This window comes from Drosophila simulans, chromosome 2R, assembly GCF_016746395.2.
Source record: "Drosophila simulans strain w501 chromosome 2R, Prin_Dsim_3.1, whole genome shotgun sequence".
Lineage (NCBI taxonomy): Eukaryota > Metazoa > Arthropoda > Insecta > Diptera > Drosophilidae > Drosophila > Drosophila simulans.
Window position 1 is genome coordinate 16,169,598 of NC_052521.2, and position 20,472 is coordinate 16,190,069.

The 20,472-nt window shown below is 45.8% G+C and overlaps 4 protein-coding genes across 5 annotated transcripts; 2 read left to right on the top strand and 2 right to left on the bottom strand.

The window, feature by feature from the left end:
- Positions 1–2,539: 2,539 nt before the first annotated feature.
- Positions 2,540–4,282, bottom strand: LOC6735202. The gene is made up of 3 exons (XM_002082139.4): positions 3,909–4,282; positions 3,247–3,841; positions 2,540–3,181 (listed from the first exon to the last, which is right to left on the bottom strand). Exons 1-3 carry the CDS (start codon positions 4,119–4,121, stop codon positions 2,949–2,951), a joined length of 1,041 nt encoding a protein of 346 aa, XP_002082175.1. The 5' UTR covers positions 4,122–4,282; the 3' UTR covers positions 2,540–2,948.
- A 173-nt stretch (positions 4,283–4,455) lies between these two features.
- LOC6735203 (histone acetyltransferase KAT6B) lies at positions 4,456–5,714 on the bottom strand. 2 transcript variants are annotated; one of them, XM_002082140.4, is made up of 3 exons: positions 5,403–5,714; positions 4,984–5,344; positions 4,456–4,920 (listed from the first exon to the last, which is right to left on the bottom strand). In XM_002082140.4, the coding sequence occupies exons 1-3, from the start codon at positions 5,589–5,591 to the stop codon at positions 4,748–4,750; spliced, it is 723 nt and encodes a 240-aa protein (XP_002082176.1). In that variant the 5' UTR covers positions 5,592–5,714; the 3' UTR covers positions 4,456–4,747. The 2 variants fall into 2 exon arrangements, with proteins under 2 accessions (XP_002082176.1, XP_039147273.1); XM_039291339.2 differs by having other exon boundaries at positions 4,456–4,938.
- Positions 5,715–5,924: 210 nt separating this feature from the next.
- LOC6735204 (E3 ubiquitin-protein ligase Topors) lies at positions 5,925–10,517 on the top strand. Its single transcript, XM_016168448.3, has 5 exons — positions 5,925–6,081; positions 6,140–6,864; positions 6,935–7,395; positions 7,463–8,892; positions 9,100–10,517. Exons 2-5 carry the CDS (start codon positions 6,469–6,471, stop codon positions 9,963–9,965), a joined length of 3,153 nt encoding a protein of 1,050 aa, XP_016028483.1. The 5' UTR covers positions 5,925–6,081; positions 6,140–6,468; the 3' UTR covers positions 9,966–10,517.
- A 213-nt stretch (positions 10,518–10,730) lies between these two features.
- On the top strand, positions 10,731–12,732 carry LOC6735206. The gene is made up of 3 exons (XM_016168449.3): positions 10,731–11,169; positions 11,240–11,942; positions 12,165–12,732. The coding sequence occupies exons 1-3, from the start codon at positions 11,057–11,059 to the stop codon at positions 12,585–12,587; spliced, it is 1,239 nt and encodes a 412-aa protein (XP_016028484.1). The 5' UTR covers positions 10,731–11,056; the 3' UTR covers positions 12,588–12,732.
- The last annotated feature ends 7,740 nt before the right edge of the window (positions 12,733–20,472 follow it).

Below are 20,472 nucleotides of genomic sequence, written 5' to 3' on the forward strand. Positions count from 1 at the left end.
ATCATGCTAATATAATTACACGCTGGACAGCAGCAACATGCCGTGGACTGGGATTGGGAGCCATCACATTTGATATGAGGAAGAGATCCCAATAATTGTTCGGAATTAAGCTTTTAAGAAAAGGATCTTTAGATTTACGATTGCTGACCGCCTTCAGTTCGGCGATGCAACAACCCGGCCTATAAATAATTTCTATATCGCTGGCCCGGCTTTGATGATGGCCTGATTTGGCTGCGGGGCATTATCTCTGCCTAGTGATATATCAAGTGGCCGCAGCGTCGAGCAAAGCGCATGTTGCTGCTGACGCTTCATCGCTGCCAGCCAAGAAATGCAATTTTCGGCAGCAGCAGCAGCAAAAGCAACTGCAAGGCAAAAATGCATAAAACGGATGAAAAAAAATATATGTACATATATAAAATAAAAGAAATGGCAGATATTCGCCTATGTTTAAAATTCCAAGGCAAATTGCGGGCAAGCGACCGCATCGGTGTTGCATGTTGCATGTAGCAAGTTGCTGTGGCTACGACGAGCCACATCAACACAATTCAGCGTCATCACAAACATCAATTGACCCTTCGGTGCTTCAGGATCAAGCGTAATAATCGCCGGCATAAAAACGCTTTGCACTTTTGCGCCACAATAATGGCCGAAAGGTTGCAAGTGGCCTGTTGCAAGTGGCCTGTTGCAAGCTGCCAGTGCCAGTTGGCTGTTCCCAGCATGCATATGTGCCTTGACCATGATAGTGGCCTTTGCCTAATGCCATACCATCACGTATCCACATGATTGCGGTGGCAATAAAAGACATAAAGTGTCACCAATAATAAAAAAAAATTGAGAAACACTCATATGAGTTTAAATATACACAGGCCTTCAGTTATCTATTAATAAATAAATTAAATTAAAAATGTTTTAATGTTATAGATTCGTCGCCAGCTGTTTTAATCCTTGTACCAAAAAGCAGCTTCATGTTTTTTATCACAGCCAGCCAACCTTTCCATAATCCCATTCAGCACCATTTTCTTTTTTTTTTGCTCCCATCAACTTTAAAGCTTCAACATTCTGGCCAGTTTATTTCCTGCCTTTATTTCGAAAAAATGCGCAAATTCAGGATGGCAGAGTTCAGTGCGGCGTTGTTTTGTCAGTTTCGAGTTAGTCATTCTAAAAACATTCATTCATCAATATACATGAGAAAGGACATGCTGGGATTTTTGGCTCCCGACTGACTGTTTCTACATATATCCTTCATGGGGTACTAATAATTACTGCTAAAAGTAATTTAATATTATAATGGCCACTTTCGTTACTATTGATGTTGCCCGTCTTTTTTATAAACAATTCACTTCAGTCGAAGGGTATTCCATCTACGTATCCCAGCATCTCACATTCTGGTCGGCTTTTATTTTGTGCAGTTTCTTTTGCTGGATTGCTGGATTTTTATAGCACCCGCCCATGGGGTCAATTCTGCACGCTGGCCGTCATGTGTGCCCTGGCCCAAGCCCAAACCCAAAGCCAATTCCAGGCCTAGACCCTGGGCCCATACCCATAGCCACCATACCTACATATCCAGTCCCAAATCCAGGGACTCATATAGCCGTGGATGGCAGAGCGAAACGAGTGCAACACGAACTGCTTAATGGACTGGGCATGCACTCTGAGCGACGACCCATCAGTTCCTCAAACTTGGTTCCAGTCGCAGTCGCAGTCCCAGTCGCAGATGGAGCCTCCATTTCATGGCCATGTGAGAAGAAGACATCTGGGTCCCAGACACTCATTTCCCGGCGAGGTGTGTGTGCAGGTTAATCAGCTTTGCCAGCGGGCTTTTCATCAAAGAGCGAGCGGCACCCACACAGGCGACACCACAATGCACTCAAAAAAATCAATGACCAACAAGGAAAAAGCCTCAAATATCAAGAAATATGCCTAAGATGCAATTTCTCACTTGTGAGATAGAACAGAAATATCAGGAATTCGATGAGCAGTTCATTTTGTTGAGTGCACCTTTACAAAGAGCACAGATTAAGCATACGACGTGTTGTGCAGTTATCAACGCGATGCCAACGATTCCTAACGGAACGCCGTGCGTCGTCCCATGGCGGAGGTCTGTGCCCCAAACGCTCCACCTTAGTCTTCGGTAATTTATGATTCGCAGCGCACGGCCTGCAAATGATCTATTGCCCATTGCAGTTATCCAAGCGGAGAGTAGGTGGAGGAGGGAAGCAGCCGAGGACTTTGGATCGGCACTTGTTGCATCAGCATCGGGCGACGACCATAACAGCCACAAGTGATTTCTTTCGCATCGATGCCTCCAGGCGCTGCTGACAGTTACAAAGTGCGCCCACTAGTTGGCGGTCAGGTTAAAATGACCCAAACTAAAAGCCAAAGCGAAGCCGGGGCACAATGCATATACGCGTTGTCGACGCCATCTCCCTAGCTTTGATTAATGGACTTTCCGTGTTGGCTTCGATTCTGGCCACGGCGTCATAAATAAACTCTAAAAATGCAACAACAGGCAAAAGGTGGAGCACGTCTGTGCGGCGCATATATATCATTGGTAAACTTTATTCTTAACATTTACATACAACGCGTTAAAATTACTTGTCCAATTGGTTTTTACTTTAGATATTACAATTATATGCCTATTTCATATATGGATATCGTAGGTGAAGTGCTTGAAAAGTTGAAAATAACTGTTTACACAATAGAATTCTATGTCAATTTTAAACTAATCATTTTAAATCTGGCTACTATAAGTTACAAGTTTGTGTGTTTCGGCGGAGCGCGGGACTTGGAGAGCTAGAAAATAGGTCGTAAAAGACCTATACAATTCGAGCTGACTTGGCTCGTTCCATTGCTTTTGCTAATGCTGATCCTTTCGCCGTGGCTTCTGATGGTGCTGGAGTTTTTGCCGATTGCTTAGACCCACTGATCTCGCCCTGCCGCTTGGGACACTATAAGGACGGCGGGTCGTACTGGAAGCCCGGGTTGTTGAACTTGAAGCGCGCAATCTCAAACTGCAGTGTCTCGTATTTGATGTCGGCCAGTCGCTTCAGCTGGTGCGCGATCTGCTGGGCATCGCTGCTGCTCAGCGCGCTTGTCAGCGAACTGGGTTCCCGCTCCAGCTTTGTACTGTGCAGCGGCGGCACGGCCTGCATGTTTGAAATGCAACGCGTCGCATTTTTAACTGAAAGAAGTGGATGAATACTAAATGAACTACCAAACTTAGGCAAAGTAAAGCGGCATAGTTACCTTCGTAGATAATTTGCTCCCTGGGCTGTGTGCGCATCCGCTTGACGGGCAGCTCGCCGTTGATCAGCTTATTACCGGAGGAGGCCGTGCCCGGATTGATGACGGCGGCAGCAGGCCTGCGGGATGTGACGTACTCGACGGCGTGCGGCTGCACCGTTTGGGCCTCCTCCTCGACGTGCTCGAAGGATGTGTTGTCCACGACGATGGTGCGATAGGTGCCGCCGCCCGTATTGACCGCAGTTGTGGACGCGGTGATGCCGGTCTCCGCTAGATTCTCCTCCATCATGTCCTCGTGATCGACATGCTCCTCCACCATCTCCTCCTCGTCCACCTCATCGTTGATGGCTTCCTCAACGGCGGCCTGCAGTTCCTTTTGAAATGCCGCCGAAGTACGCTGGCCCAGTTCCTCCATCTCGTCGTCGTGCTCATCCTTTTCGGACTTCAGATTTATCATCGTTTCGCCGCCGGTGGTGGGCACCTTGCCAAAGAGATCGAGTGCGCGCGTCTCCACGGAGGTCATCGAGATGTCCTTTTCCGTGGACAGAAGGCTGCGTCTGTACTTGCAGCGGGTGGTGTTCTTCCAATCGTTTAGCCGCTGTTTTTGAAGCAGGAAATTCGGGATTAGAGGCAACATTATTTGGGGCCTGTGCTGGTACTCATACCTTGCGCCACTCCTCCGGCGTCAGTGTGGGTCCGGAGCTGCACTTGTTTAGCCGGTCGGAGAGCTCCTTCCACTTTTTGGTCAAGTAGTTCAGGTCATAATCGCGCGGCACTCGTCCGGTGGCGAAAATGGGGTCGCTCTCCATCATGTCGATGTACATTTGGTATTGCTCCGAGGAGGTGCGTTTCTTGCGGCGGTCCATCTTGCCGTTCATCCGGGTATACTTGCTCTGTGCCTGCGTGCTCGATGCCGTGTTTAAATCGCTGGCAAAAGACCTAAAATGCAAATTGACGCCACCAAGCGATGCGAAATGTTCACCAAACAATTAAATGCGTTTGGGATTTTCTAGTTGCATTTTGCTGCTGTTCGCGCAGGGTTGTATTCGGCACGGCAGTGGTGCGCATCTGGCGGCAAGCGATAATGCAATTAGTCGCCATGCGATAGTTTTAGCTAGATGTGCAATAATTAAAAATATCACCAAACATAGGTTTTGTTAAGATAAAAACTTCCCTGTGAATCTATTTAATTTTTTTTAGAAGAAACATAAATGATTCGTCACCATATTTATTAGCGGTTTCATATAAGTCAATAATACATTTCAAAATCTATGTGCAAAAAGTATTTCGTCGAACGATATGCAAAACAACAGTCTTAAAAACGACTAATTGGTATAACGTACACACTACTCAAGAATTTGTTTTCAACGAATGCCTACTGTACTCATTGAACGTTCCGCGTCTTTTAATTCGAGGCGAAAGCAGCAGGTCCCTCTGAGCTCACATATTATATTACATTATACACATTATTATATTATGTGCATGGCTAGCAGATCGAACTGGGCTATAATTCCGGAACGAACTCGAATCCGGGATTCTTGTACTGGAACCGGGCTATCTTAAAGTGCAGCGATGCCTCGTGTATGTCCGAAATGCGTTTCAGCTGCTCCTGAATTTTCTCACCATAGAAGGCAGACGGTTCTTTCGCGGCAGATTGTTCAGATGTGACATCCGAGACTGAAATCAAGGTTATTCCTTTATAAGATATATAGTATTTACATTAGATTTGCGTCTACCCACCTTCGTAGATAATCTCACTGGCGCCATCGAGCCTTAGCTTTTTCGCGGCACTGTGACCATTGATGACCGTTGGATTGGCTTGCTCGTGAGGCTCCGCTATGAACTGCTGGTACTGCTGCTCCTCATCCTCCTCCTCAACGAACTCCTCCATATTCTCATTCTCTTCCACATCCTCTTTATCCTGTTCCTCTTCCTCCTCCATCATGTCTTGCAGGCGCATCGAAACCTCGCGAAAATTCGGTTCTAAGGAGAAGATCTGCAGGGCTCTGTTCTCCAGAGGAGTCATTGCATTGCTCTTGTCATCCGAATTGATGCTGCGTCGGTACTTGGAGCGCGTGCTGTTCTTCCAGTCGTTGAGGCGCTATAAGCATGACACACTGTGGGCTTGTACACTCGATACCCAAATGGTTGCAACATACCTTCCGCCATTCCTCGGGCGACATAGTGGGACCCGTGGGGCACTTGTTTAGCAGATCGCTGAGCTCCTTCCACTTCTTGCCGTCCTGGGTGCGACTCAGTTTGTTGCCCGACATCAGGGGATTCTCCTCCATGAAGTCTAGGTATACTTCGTATTGGTAGTACGACGTCCGCTTGTTGCGTCGATTCATTTTGGGGATCCAACTGATGACCAACAATTGAAAACAAACAAATTGAAACAGACGCCACAAAAAGGCAATAAAGCAACGAGCTATCGATAACACAAACAATTAAGGCTCCGCAATTAAATACCAAAACTGAAATACCAAACCATCTTAGAAAATAACAAAATAAATATTTTGTTCTCCTTGGCTTGAAAAGAAGTTATTTATAGAAGTTATCAAATTGTGTAACAAATCAAAAAATATTTAATGTTCTCAAAATATCACATTTGAAACTTTATCTTTATAACATAAATTGGTCTAGTTCTATAACAATTTTTTGTGTATTTCGTAATTTTTGAAACAGAGCTAACACTGCTATTTCAATCAAGTTCAATCAGGGAGAAGAACAGCTAGTAGACACCTTACTAAATATATTTTCCAAACATTTTTTATTTCCAATATTTATTCAGAAGTAATTCAAAAGTATACCAATCTCCGTGTTCTGCAGCATTTAACGGTACGCGACGAACGGTACTACCATAGTGGTCCAAAAACCGAGTTTCCTTCATTTTCAGGTGTAAAATTAACAGAGATATAGTGCGATTTCTGGCCCGAAAATTGTGCTATATCACGGGACAGGCCACTGACCACCACATAGACCGCAAGGGAATACGGATAATGCGGCCACTGTCCCGGAAAAGGCCGCTGGAAAACGAGGCATGAGACCCGAATTGCGAACCAGATGATATAGTAGCGTGCCAGCCAGCGAGTGCAAGCGAGAGAAGGCGAGAGGAGCAGAGTGAGAGAGAGAGGAGGACAGAGTAGACACAAAACTTCGGCCCCTAGTTCTCGCCCATCTTACGGCCGATTTTACAGCGTATATAGCCGCTATATAGTCGCCCGAATGGCAGAGGAGAATCCCGGAGGTCTTGCCGGCATCGTGCCCTATTTGGGAGTGGATGAGTTGGGCGCATCGGTGATTGTGGAGCCGGGATCGGAAGGATCCAATGTCGGAAGCCGGACGCTACCGGCTGCGGCCATGAAGTTTGCTGATCTCACCGAGAGCGGCAGTGAGTCGGGAGACAACGAGGCCGAGGAACCCGTATCCGCTGGCCCGGATAATGCCAACGCCATCGGTGAGCCGGGCACCAGTGCATCCGCCGCGGAGGAGAACGGAACAGTAGAGCGCACCTCGCCGCCGCCCAATTGCGCCATCTGCTTGTCCCGGTGCAGGAGGAAGTGCTTCACGGACTCGTGCATGCACCAGTTCTGCTTCAAGTGCCTGTGCGAGTGGAGCAAGGTGAGCAGTCCGCAGGCTACAGCAAGCACGTAAACAATTATTTATATCCTCTAATTATCCTCGATTGCAGATAAAGCCCGAGTGTCCACTGTGTAAGCAGCCCTTCAGGACCATCATACACAATGTCCGCACCCTGGACGACTACGATCGCTACCCGGTGCAGACCACGTCGCCGGTTCCAACGGAAAATCCATCCCTACGTTTCCACATTGTGAGGCGTCCCAGGTACATGCCGCTGGTGCAGAACCAGGCCGTCATTGTCAACGACATCGAGGCGGCCATAGCGGCAGGAGCTGCTGGTGAAGAGGTGCTTCCGGCGGCAGAAGTAGCAGCTGGCAGGCAATCGTACAGCCGCTTTGAGCCGTATCGCTCGGAGCTGATGAATTACTACCAGCACGACCAGGATGCAGCCACATCGGGCTCATTGAGCCAGCTCTGGCGACGTTATGTGTACGATAGAAAGCTGTATGCTCTGCCCGTCAGCGACAGCGTGACGGGACACTTTCGAGAGTGGAGCGCCCGTTTTTACAGGTCCGTTCGTATACTTGAAACAGCATAGTTACCCATACTGATTTCGATTTCAAATCTTTGCTTATAGAAACAATCCTGCTCAGATTCATCGCCTGATGCCTTGGATTCATCGCGACATCATGTGCCTACTGAGGAATGCTGCACATAGCGTGAACACTGTGATGACGCTGATGAACGACCTCCTGCCCATGACCAGCTTACTAGGTCCTACATTCCGTCGCCGGCTGTCGCCGTATCTCGGCGAGCGCACCAGTCACTTCATCCACGAACTGTTTAACTTTGCCCGCTCCCCGTATGACATAAACGGCTACGACCATGTGGTGCAGTATTCGGCACGAGTGGCCGAGGAGGTGGAGGTGGATCTGTTGGACATGGTGGAGACACAATCCTCGAACAGTGATGATCTGCATTTGGAGGTTGGAGATGCGGATGCTATAAACGCTGACTTCTCTCCGGACTGGAGCCCCCCTAGAGTGCGCCCGTCGACCAGTGTGATTGTGACCAATCCCGGTGCCACACATTCCTTTAGCGTGACAATGGCCAGTGATGGCAGTGAGCTGCCGGGGATTTCCATACGCCGTACAACCAATGTTGGCTCCCAAACGGTGGCCATTAACCTAAGCATGAGGCGCCCAGCGGCGGTTGCCAGCGAGGAAGCGGAAGTCATCGAGATCGACGACGGCGATGCGGCCGCAAATGCAGAGGTGGCGGCCATCAACGATGGCAGCAACACCAGCAGGAGACACGCAGGTGCTACTCTTCCAGTGAGTGCGCACATCGAACTCGGGAGCAGCAGCAGTTCCGGCGATGAGGATGAGTGCGTCTTTGTGCTGGAGCTGAAGCCACCACACATGCGCACTCCCGAGCAGGTGAGCCTCGACTCAAATAGTGACTCCGATGTGGTGTTCGTAAATGAGCAACACGAAGCTGCGCCGGCCGCAATTGCCGATAACCGGGCGACACAATCCCCGTTGGATCCGCCCTCCAGGGATCAGGGCCTGTTTATGGGACCCAGCACAAGTGGTGCAGCGGCCAACAGAGGCAAGAACTGGAAGCTGGTCATGGCGGAGACACGGCGCCTCGATCAGTTGCGCACGATGCGCTGTATACGTTCAAAGAAATCACGCCAGCGGTCCTCAATGCCTGCCCGCAGTGCCAGTGGCAGCAGCCCCAGCAGCTGCTGCAGCAGCTCCTCCTTTCACTTCAGCAGCAGCAGCGATGAGGATAGCAGTGACAGTACTACCACCAACTCCGAGCCACCCAAGAAAAAACCACGCAAGCGAGTGGCGAATAAAAAGCGCTCTAAAAACGCGTCAATTGGGAAAAGGACATCTCGTAAACGGAAGGCCAAAGACCAGAATATTGGACACGAGGAGCTGGCAATGCTGGAACAGCAGCAGAAGAGCCAACAGAAGCCCCAGCGACAACCGGAAAGCAGCAGTGACAGCTCAAGTTCGTCTGATGACGAGTCAGGTGGCGATAGCAGCGAGTCATCTGGTAAGTGGTTTGGGAATCTAGACGGTTCTTATCAGCATGATGAACGAATGAATGTATGTATTTCATCACACTACACTGAACTGGAACGCACTAGAATGATCTCTAAAAACACTAAAACAACTATTTATTATCCTATCAGATGAAACTTATACACTTACTTAAAAAAATGTGTCAGACGAGTTCTAATCATACAAATTTCTTTTCTAGGTCAACCCAACATGAACAACAACAATTCCAGCAGCGATTCCGATGATGATAGCACTGTAAACCTGCAGCTCAGTGCTTTGCGCGCCACACTAAAAGCGGAGGCAACTCTGGAGGATAGGAAACCAGTAAAACTGGAGCTTCAGTTGCCCGATGACGACCAGGCGGGGCCACACCACTCACGGATGACTCCAGCGCCGAGAGAGGATAACGAACCGGGTTGCAGTGCACCGAAACGCCGACGCAGTTGCAGCCACAGCAATCAGTCCAGCCAGAGTGCCAGTTTGGCCAGCAGTTCGACAGCCACCTCGGGCTCAGCTCCAATAAGTTCGTTTGCCTGGAGAGTAGCGGGCTATTCCGGCGATCCCCTAATGCGCGGCCATCCGGCGATTGAGGAGCACGACATAGCCAACTCCCTAATCGAACTGTCCACTCTAACGCAGCCTGTGGACGTCGGACTCTTCAACGAGCATTCTAATTCGGCAGATAATTCCATAGGCATGCTGCGCAACACGTTGTGCGACACCCCACAAGCTTTGACTGCGGATGACGCCAATCTAGATAACTATTTCGATACAGATGCGGATCCGGAGGCGGCCAGCCATGAACGGGATGCCTACTTGCTGGAGGCCGCAATCGATGTGGTTGGCGAAGCAGAGTTGGAAACCGCCGAGGATACAGCCACTGCCACCGAAGAACAAGATGAGGAGGACGAAGAGGATGAAGATCAAGAGGAAGACGACCAGGAAGAGGAAAAAGCTGCGGATGAAGAAGAGCAAGAGGAGGAGGAGGAGGATGATGACGACGATGATAGCGACAACCACGATGAAAACGAAGAGAATCGGGGGCTACTGGCGTATCTAGCATAAGCCACTGATTTTGATTTTCATTTAAGTTGCTAGTTTAGGGGAATGTTTAACGGAATGGTTTCCGTATTGTCTTGTTCCGATTCCTGAAATCCCCAAAACCCCATAACATAATACTTGTAATTGTAATTGCTATGTAAGTAACTGATGTATTCTAGGCCTAAGATTGCCATTTTAAGTTGTACATATATAAACACCAATATCTATCTAATAATATCTATTATGTTTACACACCCATCCATGTCTTACATACATATATACCCCCCCTCGCAAGACGCATTCTGAATCCTCCTGAAGAACATCGATTGTAAATGTATTCACTTAGGTTAGCCGCAGCTATAACTAACTAACTATAAACAATGGCAACTAACTTTACTATCGTAGCTTTTAAATCGTAGAACTAGCGCTGATCAATGTATGACGAGGGTGTTAATGTTTTTTGCATAAGTGGGCGTGGCCAGTTATGAATTTTAGTGAACTCAACATACATACAATGAACAAAAGATATCTGTAATACGAATCAAATACATAATAAATGTAAAGATTAAATATAAATCAATGGCATTTTATATTTCGTAACGATCTAAGAGGTATTCTCGTTGGATCAGGGATGCTCGGCATAAGCACCTTGCGATTTTTTTTAAAAATATTTGCATATTTTGTTTCAATTCACCGTTCCTAGTAATTTTAAGAGTATATTCTATTACCAATGTCCCCACGATTTGCAGGTTAGTTTATGGCTTTGTCTAAACAGTCCCTTACGTTCCACACTTGACATTAGGCATCGTGTAGATGCGCCCCAAATCAAAACGTGCCACAAAAACCGTTGTGCCTGCGCAATAAACAAAACTTTTTCGCTGAGTTGTGCTTGGGAATTGTTTAAAGAACGAGCTAATTGTTTAGTTCCTATAACGTAAATACCGCGTATCATATTGCATAGCTGGAAAAGTTCCATTTCGCGAGCGACAGTAGGCAGTGAAATTAGTATAAAATCGAATTTGTGATTGACAATTTCGGGAATTTCGGTCACGTGTAAAGTTTCGGTTTTTTCTTCAAGGAATTTTGACATTGCAGAGACGTGGAGTGCAGCAACAATGATGCCACGGCACTTGGTCCAATGGCGCATATATGTCTACGCCAATTCGCTATATTCTCTGCCGGATCGCGAAACACGCGACTTTCGCGGCTGGTCCCCTGAATATTTCCGGTGAGTTATTACCTCCCCCAAAAGAAAAGGGAAATTTCCGCCATGTTCTCATTTCTGCCTTTCCTTGCAGTCTCAATCCCTTCGAGATTCATAGGGTAATGATGTGGGTGAACCGCGATGTATCGGTGCTGATCAGGACCAGGAAGGCGGATATTTTCTATCTGTACGAGACCATCAAGAATCTGCTTCCTCGTCTCTACTTGGACAGCGAGGAGTTCCGAAAGCCCATGACCCACTTTTTTGGTGCCAATACGGACCTGTTCATCCACGAACTGATCAACTTTGCCCGTTCCCCGTACGACACCCTAATGGCCTACGAGTGCAGCACCCAGTACCGTGCCTTGATGGATTTTGATAATGGTCCCAGTACCTCTGCGAAGTCCAAGGATCACGAGTTTTTGTCCTCGAAACTGCACAGCTTTGTAGACTTTACGCGCCGCATCAACTACGACGATTGCGGTGGCTTTGAGGCGGATCTGGAGCTGGAGGATGAGGATTTCGGCGAACTAGACGATATGATGATGGAGCGCTTTGGTGCTCCATTCTTGATGAAGATGGACGGAAAGCTGGTGACAGCCCGAATCATACCAAGCTCACAAGCTAATGCATCTAACCAGGGTCAGGTGAATCAACAAACTCAATCCCAGGCCCAGGCTCAGGCCCAGGCCCAGGCCCAGGCTCAGGTCCAGGCCCAGGCCCAGGCCCAAGCCCAGGCCCAGGCTCAGGTCCAGGCCCAGGCTCAGGTCCAGGTCCAGGCCCAGGCTCAGGCTCAGGCCCAGGCCCAGGCCCAGGTTCAGGCTCAGGCTCAGGCTCAGGCTCAGGTCCAGGCTCAGGTCCAGGCTCAGGTCCAGGCTCAGGCCCAGGTTCAGGTTCAGGATCAGGCCCAAGTTCAGGATCAGGCCCAGGATCAGCTCCAGGGTCAGGCCCAGGCCCAGGCCCCGGCTCAGGCCCAGGCCCAGGTCCCGGCTCAGGCCCAGGCCCAGGTCCCGGCTCAGGTCCAGCAGTCATCAGCTCAGTCTGCCCAGCTACTCCTCCCTGAGCTAACGCAGGCGGTGATGCAGGCTCAGCAACGACCGGTTCACCAATCCCAGCAGTCGGGACAGCAATCAGGACCTCTACATGCCGCAGTGTCCGCCGCCTTGGTTGCGCCTCTGGAGGATCTGGAACTCGGGTTCGCCATCGAGCGCAGCATGTTCGTCGGAGCCTCATACGACGATCTCGCTCGAGGAGGCGAGTTCGTCCTGCCAAACGGACAGGTGTTGCGCTTTGGCAACGCTAGCCGTTCTGTGCGCCCTCCCAACGGGAATGGATCCGGCTCCGGTGTCATGAATCCACCACCACCACCACCCGTGCCGAATAATCCGCGAAGTGCGTCCGTACGGCAGGGCCGCCGCCGCCGCACGCAAAACCAACGCTAGGAGGGATCCCTAATTACAATATCCTGTTGCAACATTTTCAACTCATGTATAATACAATCGAGTGCGCCGAGGTATTTGTCAATGCCTCTCGCAGCACAGACAGCAATAAAGAAAAGGGTTTAAAGGGCATTAAAAATTGATAACGATAACGGGAAAAAAGGATGGCCCATCAATAAGGACACGCCATGTAAAATTGCGTGCCAAATATGCCTTTAGCGCATATTTCCCTTTGTCTTAATTTCGGCAGAAAAGGTAGCTGCAAACCCCACACACCTTCCCCCTCCTTCCACATCCCCCTGTCACATGGCGCATGAAAAATTGAATTACACGCACTTTTGCGCATAAACGAGCGAGCTAAGATAAAAAAAAGCAAAAATGTTGAGTGAAAAATGCGGCCGATTTAGGGTTTCCGCTGGAGGAATGGGCCTGGAGGTGCCCCAGCTGCTTGTGGTAGCAAATTCAGGTCCAGAAAATTGAGTTAAATATTCCCTTTTTCGGTGCGGCTTACTTGTTTTTCCCCTCATCTCTTTTTTTTTTGGTATTTGGTTTTCGGGAAAAAAGGTATAATATAATTGTCCTGCCTGCACGGTAATTCAATGCATATTTGATTTTATGATTCCTTCGGCACAAAGAAGCATTAATGCATATCGAATGAGGCCCCAGAAATCGAATCGAATCATCATAATTGTCAGAGGGCATAAACTTGCGCATTTAACCGAAGATGAAAAGTATCCACTTTTATTGAATTATAAAACTGCCTGAATTTTTCCAAATTCCTAATCAGCATCTTCGTTGAAATTTAAATTGTTTGAAATTTCATATTATTTCGCAGCAAAAGGATTTGCCTAGCTTTTCGGAACAACTTCGATTTAAATGGAATTTACTAATTCGTTCTCACAACTCCCGACTGCACAAGGGATAATCCCCGAAATCCAATCGAATCATTCCACATAGCCAGTGTGAAAAAGTTGAGGCGTCGAGGCGAAGTCAACTGTGGAGGGAAAACTGCATCTTCAGGCTGTCCAAAGGACTCCATCACCGCCAGGATCTCGGCTTGGCTCTGGAAAAGTTATCCCTCAGTCTAAATGTCATTAGGGTTTTGTCGGCTGCATTTGCTTGGCTCGACTGACAAACTAATTTGCGTAATGTTGACGAAAAACTTTTTATTTGACTTGCTGACTTGGCCCACAGTCACAGCCCACTTTTCCCAGATCCCTGCCATTTTCCCTACTCTTTTTCATTATTTTTTTTTCTGTGAGCAAGACAGGCAAGAAATAAAAGCGAGACGATTCAAAACTTTGCGCCAGTTTGCACTGCATTTTGGAGATGTTGAAATGGGGCGGGCTGGTAATTGTGAGGCTAAAAGTAGTTTGGTTGCCCGGATTTAAGTTTGAGTTGCAAATTACGCCGCCGACTTGAATTAAACGTTTCAGATATCACGCATACGCACCGCTGCCTCGCAGGCGCCAGCCGAGGGATCGTTAATGTGCATTTCATGGAAATGCCCGGCTCGATCTGCATAAAATATTCATACAAACGCCGCGATTTCACCGACACCCCAACAAATTATCGCGCTCAAGTGTTTGCTTCCGAGTGTATTTCGCTGTTCGTTGGTTTATCTCAAATTATGCGCTGCGGAATTAAAATAATTTCCACATTCGCCGCGGCGAGCAATTAATCAAGACCGCCGCTGACTGATATGCGGTGCGGCAGTTATGAGTTCTTCTCATTTGGGCCCAATGTTTTGGGCCAAGTTTTGATTTACGGACATCCGCCGGCCACCTGTCGCCGGTCCCTTTGGATCGCCGCACTTTTGTGCTAACCCTCGGCAAAACCCTTGACAATCTGCCCATCGTGCCACTCGATATCCCGCTGCAATGTGCCACTTTCGTTTTCACTCTTGTCTTGCCTTAGATTTCCGCCACCGACGTTCTTCTTCCGTGGATGCTGATTTTGCACTGAACAAAATTGGGAGTAGCTTCTTCACAACTAGCTATTATTCTATTAACTATTAGGTAAGAGAAGTATGATTTTATATATTAAGTTTGAGCTAAATTTCATTTGATACGATTGGAATTATTGCTTACTTTGCATTTCCTGTATTGTTTATTTAGGCATAACCATGAAGTGCATATTTATGCCAGTGCATTCCGCCTTTTTTGCCCCTTTCGGCATTTGCCAACTTTAATATGTTGGCACAGCACGGAGGCACGGCTTTCGATTCGCGTCGAGTTTCCATTACATTGCAGCGGAAGCCGGATGTTGAAATTGTTGAGGTTTCTCCGCCAGCTCGCAGAAGTGTGTGTGTGTGTGTGTGCAGGGTGTTGTGTGCGTGAGGGAGGGGAGTAAGCAGCTTAGGAAAACTGCTTGCAAGGCTGGCGATGTTGAGGAAATTGCCAGGAATACCATGGCTACCGCGAAGCGATTCGAAATCGAATCCGGACGCAAACACGAAACCCAATCGCGCTGCTTTCTTTAAATGCTCAATCAAAAACTTCTCACGGATTCTTGGGAAATGATTCAATTTCTGCGCAATTGTCGCAGCTTAACTCTTAAGCAGAGACTCGCTCGATTACGTAAGCGATTTGGAGTGGAAAAGCCATAAAGCAGGCATCACTTTTCAATAAACACGCATACTTTGCATATTTGGGTATGTATGATTCAGCACCAAAATAAGTTGGCAATCTCCGTTTAAAGAGTCCTTTATTTTCTCGTTGAATTGCTTAAATAAATATAGTAAAATCGGGTGGAAAATCATTTTCCATTTTCTTAGGGTAAATATATATTAATATGAAGCGAGTTTAATGCTTCATTTTCGGCTAGCACAAATATTTTCCTTTTAAATGGTGTTATACAACCGTATAGTATGTGAAATTTAAAAACTTCATATGGAGTTTTTGAGTTCAACTTCTTATTTTTTTTCTATGAAGAGAGTTATGCTTTAAGGTCACGCTTAAATAAATATAATAATTTTTTAAATGAGCGATTTTCCGATATTTTACTCTGCGTTGGCCTGTTGCGTGACTTTATGTATTCGTGTTTTTTTTCCTTTCCTTTCCGCTGCCGCTGACTTTCCACTTTCTTGGCGGAGAAAATGCGTGTGTCATAAATCTACTCCCGCGCCTTTCGCTTAAAATCAAGCTATTTATCACAAGGCGGCGAGGACGACGTCATGCTGCTGCGGTGGCAGCCAGGATACAAGGATATAAGGATGCCTGGATTGTGGGCTGGCAAGATGTGGGAATGCCAGAAGAACGCTGCGATGCCGTGGTGCCGCCGCACTCTTATCATCATCGAAGTGGGTCGGGGGCGCATATGTTCCGTGGCTGTTGATGCCTCTCCGCAGGATTTTTTATGGGTCTGCCAACGCGGACCGCTTGCTGAGGTAAAAAGTTGCGGACAACAAACTTTCCTTCTTGACGGCTCGACTCTGTTCCTTTTTTTCGGGCTGCCTGCTGCGTGCGAAGGTGACAAGAATCCGGTAATTTGTGACTCCAAGGTTAAATGTTAATGTTTGCCATTATACAAACATTTGACGTTTTGTTTTGGCAGCAGCGGTGGCGGCAGTTGAAGCAAACGGGTTATGAACACGTGCGACAGTCCAAAGGGTCCACGTTGCGTATACGTTATTTTTTATGCTCCTGCTAATTTGACTGGCGCCAGGTAATAATGCTCCCCCGGCCTTGAGCCAGTCCCCTGTAGTTTGCTTAGGCTGCCGGCCATAATTTAAAGAAGCCAAACTAAACATGGCCAAGGACAATGTTTACGCCTAACTGTTTTTGGCCACCGAACGGAGTTTCGCAAGTCCAAAGACCGTGCAGCTGGTCCTCGATAATTTGATAAATATGTTATTAAAAAAAAAATCACTTTTTCGAAGAAATCTTATTTTATGCTTGTGTAGTTCATTTTTAATTTTTTATAATATAGTACAAGGAAATTATAAAAAGTATAATTACCATTCCAAGCGATTAAGATTAAATCCAAAGGACAGTAATTTATTGCGATTTTTTACAATTATTTAAAACGAATTCAATTAAATTTTGTGAAAACAAATGTTTAACTTATTGAAGTTGCACCGTACTCATGGATGACCTTTCGGGTTCAGCTTGCGAGAGACTTGAAATGGCTGCTGGGCGACCGTCTTAATGGCAGCTCCGAATGTTGCTAATGTTAATTTAAGAAAATATTCCGACCCGGCCATCTGCGAGTGGATGTGTGTGTGTGTGCGTGTGTTGCCTGGAAACACTTGCGGTGCGGCAGCATTTGTGCATTATTATTTGCGGTCAAGTCTTTTGTGGCTTGGCCTTTTAGCATATCCAAACCCCTTTGAAGCCGCAGCAAATGGCAGTGCCAGCAGCGGACTAATTAAAGGAATATTCATTTCAAAATACTTGTAGCTCCGCCGGAAATTGCACACCCACACACACACATTGACACACTGCTTTGGCTTCTCAATATGTGTGTATATGCGTGAGTGTGTGTGTGTGTGTGGTTGTGTGACGTGCATGAGGCAATCAATTACGGCGAACCGTTTTGCCAAAAAAAGCGTGTTGCCTACTTTCCGGCGCCCGCGTGTTTGCCAACACAGCAGCACAATTAATTATGTACATTGGGGCCCCTTTTTCCTTTTTCCCACCATCACCCCGCCCATTTTCTCGCCCCTTTCCTTGCTGTTTGCCCAAGTCTGTGTTTGTCCACACAGAGGGAAAATAATTGGCCATATTATATTGTAATTGAGTCAGCCGTTATAGCAACAAAACATATATTAAATTTATTTATGAAGATTTAATTGCGATAATTGTTGCACATAAATAACTGCATACTTCCACAAGTGTTTCAGTTATCTAAAAGTTATTGGCAGCATCCCTCGAAAAAAAGAATTTTGGCAACCATGTGGACTAATTTCCGAAAGAGATCTTTAAATTTAAGAGAAAGTAGTACAGATATTTTTAATTTCTTTCCTTTAGTTTTTTAAAATCTGAATATTTAAGACCGATTGGTATTCAATTTTTCTGCAGTGCACGACAAAATATCGCGGAGGATGAGAGTCATCCTTGAGCTTAGACGACAGCATATGCTCATGCATGCCTAATTACGATAAATCCTTGCCCTTGCCCGCTCTCACTTACAAACTTTCACCCCATCCTATGCCGTTCACTTTCACTTTCGCTTTCCCTTACCCCCTCTCATTTCCCCTCTCGAGTCTCGAGAACAAGCGCGCCCAAATGAAGTAGGCAGAAACAAGAAGAACAACAGCAGCGCCACTTCACAAGGATCATTCGCGTGTGAGTGTGTGTGTGTTTGTTTGCCAGGACTCTTTGGATGTAAGAGTGTGTGGAGGCGTTCATAATTATGGCCGTATTTAGAGAAATTGGTTATTATGTGCTTAACGCCATTTGTCTGACTGGAAATAGTTTGTTTTCGGGGGCCCCCTGCTGTTGGACATATCTTTGTGGAGGTGTGCTTAGCCAGTTTCTTAATCCGGAACCAAATATATTTAAACTTATACAGGAATATTTTTTTCTGAGTGGAAAACTTTTTGAAAAATGTAGCACAAATTCACTGAATGTAAATTTCACACTAATTCAAGTTGAACAATTTTAATCAATTATTATGTCGCTGAAAGCTTTAATGTCAACATGCTGAAACTTATAGAAAATAAACAGGAATTAAAGATAAATTAATCAATTTATAACGAGCTTCAACGCATAAAAGGGATTTCTGTGAAAACGAATCCATCGACAAAAAGCCGAAATTCCTAGAAAATGGATTTCCCACAAATTAACGTTCCATAATTCAATTGAAATTTTAATACCCCAGGAATCCAAGCTTAAGAATCAATACGTGCTTTAACATGCTATTCGTATTTATTAGGTATATTCGTTTGACTTTCCTTTAAATTTATCAATTTAATACAGCTTATAGCAAGCAAAAGAGCTAAGCTTGGTAGCTATTTTCTCCAATTTTCTTTGTAAAACAAAATGGATTAGCTTACTTCAAAAGCCCTCGAACTCAGCCCATTTTCAGGGCCATAATCCCTGGTCGATTTCAATTAAACTTTGCTGTAGAATACCAATCAACTAGCAACTCTTGCAACCACCCTCTTAGTTAGTTGGACTTGGCTAATACTTGAAATTGTCTGCTAATTCGTTATTATTGCTACTTTACCACGTTGCCCCTGCGTTGACTGAATTGGCTGCCCTTTCTTGGGCAATTAGCACGAGGCGCTGGCTGGCAATGCCAAGTGTCCCCTGGTCGAGTGGCTTTCACTGGAGGTTCCGGATTCCCTGCATACGTGTCCATCAATAATGTGTCCTGGCTGCTGGCTCCTGGCTCGCGGCCCCACAGCCATGCCTTCCATCCGTCAATTGGCCATCCATCAGTTCTAATTAATCATGCTCGGGCCTAATGAGTTGCTCTCAAATATGCTGGGAATGAATGGATGCCACTATTTCGGACGCTCCGCTAATGGAAATGGGTCTTAACTCGTGCTATACAATTGTCGCCGTTCCGATAGCCTTGTTGCAGTGTTCACAATGCAATGTCCGCAATACGCAATTTCAATTTCACGAGAACCAGCAACTGCGCACAAATCCAGCGCTGATTCTTATGCACATGGAAAAAATACGAATCCGTAATTAATTCTTGGAATGCTGTTTGGCAAATTAATTACTTCCAAATGAACATCGTTAATTAATAATTTTCGTTATATCAGCATCGAATAGTGACATAAAAAAAGTAGTATTGTGCAATCATATATATTCTGTGCAATAGATGGAAACATGCTATTGGAAACCTATATATCTTCTAAAATATATATGGTTACCATTTGAGTAACTTTTTCTCAGCGTGTAATAGAGGATATAGCTGTGGCTATGCCGATGTCAGTGGGACTGACCTAGAGTCCGTCAACAACTTGAGCTGCCTTGGCGAACGTGTTGACATCTTTGTTTTGGCCCGCTCATAATTCGCATTTTTTTCGGTTTGTTTTTGTTTTGACTGCGGCGGCTGCGGCTTTGTTTTAGCTCACCATTTTTTCCGAAAATATATTAACGGCTAACCCGATTCATCAGCCTATTGACAAGATGTCATGTGGGACAAGCAAATGACCGAACAAAAGACCGAATGTCTGGGGAGGACGGCTAAATGCAGACCAATTATACTGCATGTGATGACAGAGAGAAACTCTGTATTTATAGAATATTAAGCGGAAAATAAGTAATATTAAAGAACTAAATGCTTTAATACAACATATTAACAACTTTTGATTGTATTAGGCATATTATTAAAATATATTACGTAAATAAGTGCTTAGAACTTCCTAAATTAAGATGATATAAATATTAATAATTCAATGACTAATCTTAAGCGTATATATTTTATTAACACGTTGAATACAATAAAATGCCTATCTTTATTTAAGTCATTTGTCTTTCTGTTAACACTTTTAATTAGCCTGCATTCTATAACTACATAAAACTCGCGTGATATTTGCTAAGACATCAATTTCCTTATTCTATATAAGTATCAATAGACGCCTTTAATTTCTATAAATATTTAAGAAAATTCGAAAATGAATCATTCTGCCAGATAAATGCGTGGGCGTCGATTTTTTCCTCAGCTTTTCTTTCCGCTGGACTAAGGAAAAGTGAAAATTGTACTCTAATAACTGCGAAATAAGCCAGAACAATAATAGGTAAGAATACGTATTAAGCCATATATTGTCGCTCTTGGACTTTCTGCGCGACATTGTAAAAAGCGAGAGGAATTCTTACAGACAATTATGGTATATATATTATATTATCTATATATATGTATATAATTCTTGCACAGGTTCGTTGGGGTCGGGTGAAGCTGGGAAACAACAAAAGTGCTACGTGAAAGT

Coding starts and splice junctions, on each gene's coding strand:
- LOC6735202 (XM_002082139.4), bottom strand. CDS start 4,121: ATGAACGGCAAGATGGACCGCCGCAAGAAACGCACCTCCTCGGAGCAA. Junction 3,842..3,908: donor CGCCGGAGGAGTGGCGCAAG/GTATGAGTACCA, acceptor CTTCAAAAACAG/CGGCTAAACGATTGGAAGAA. Junction 3,182..3,246: donor GGAGCAAATTATCTACGAAG/GTAACTATGCCG, acceptor CACTTCTTTCAG/TTAAAAATGCGACGCGTTGC.
- LOC6735203 (XM_039291339.2), bottom strand. CDS start 5,591: ATGAATCGACGCAACAAGCGGACGTCGTACTACCAATACGAAGTATAC. Junction 5,345..5,402: donor CGCCCGAGGAATGGCGGAAG/GTATGTTGCAAC, acceptor TCATGCTTATAG/CGCCTCAACGACTGGAAGAA. Junction 4,939..4,983: donor CAGTGAGATTATCTACGAAG/GTGGGTAGACGC, acceptor TATCTTATAAAG/GAATAACCTTGATTTCAGTC.
- LOC6735204 (XM_016168448.3), top strand. CDS start 6,469: ATGGCAGAGGAGAATCCCGGAGGTCTTGCCGGCATCGTGCCCTATTTG. Junction 7,396..7,462: donor TGGAGCGCCCGTTTTTACAG/GTCCGTTCGTAT, acceptor CTTTGCTTATAG/AAACAATCCTGCTCAGATTC. Junction 8,893..9,099: donor CGATAGCAGCGAGTCATCTG/GTAAGTGGTTTG, acceptor TTTCTTTTCTAG/GTCAACCCAACATGAACAAC.
- LOC6735206 (XM_016168449.3), top strand. CDS start 11,057: ATGATGCCACGGCACTTGGTCCAATGGCGCATATATGTCTACGCCAAT. Junction 11,170..11,239: donor TGGTCCCCTGAATATTTCCG/GTGAGTTATTAC, acceptor CTTTCCTTGCAG/TCTCAATCCCTTCGAGATTC. Junction 11,943..12,164: donor AGGCCCAGGCTCAGGCTCAG/GCCCAGGCCCAG, acceptor GTCCCGGCTCAG/GTCCAGCAGTCATCAGCTCA.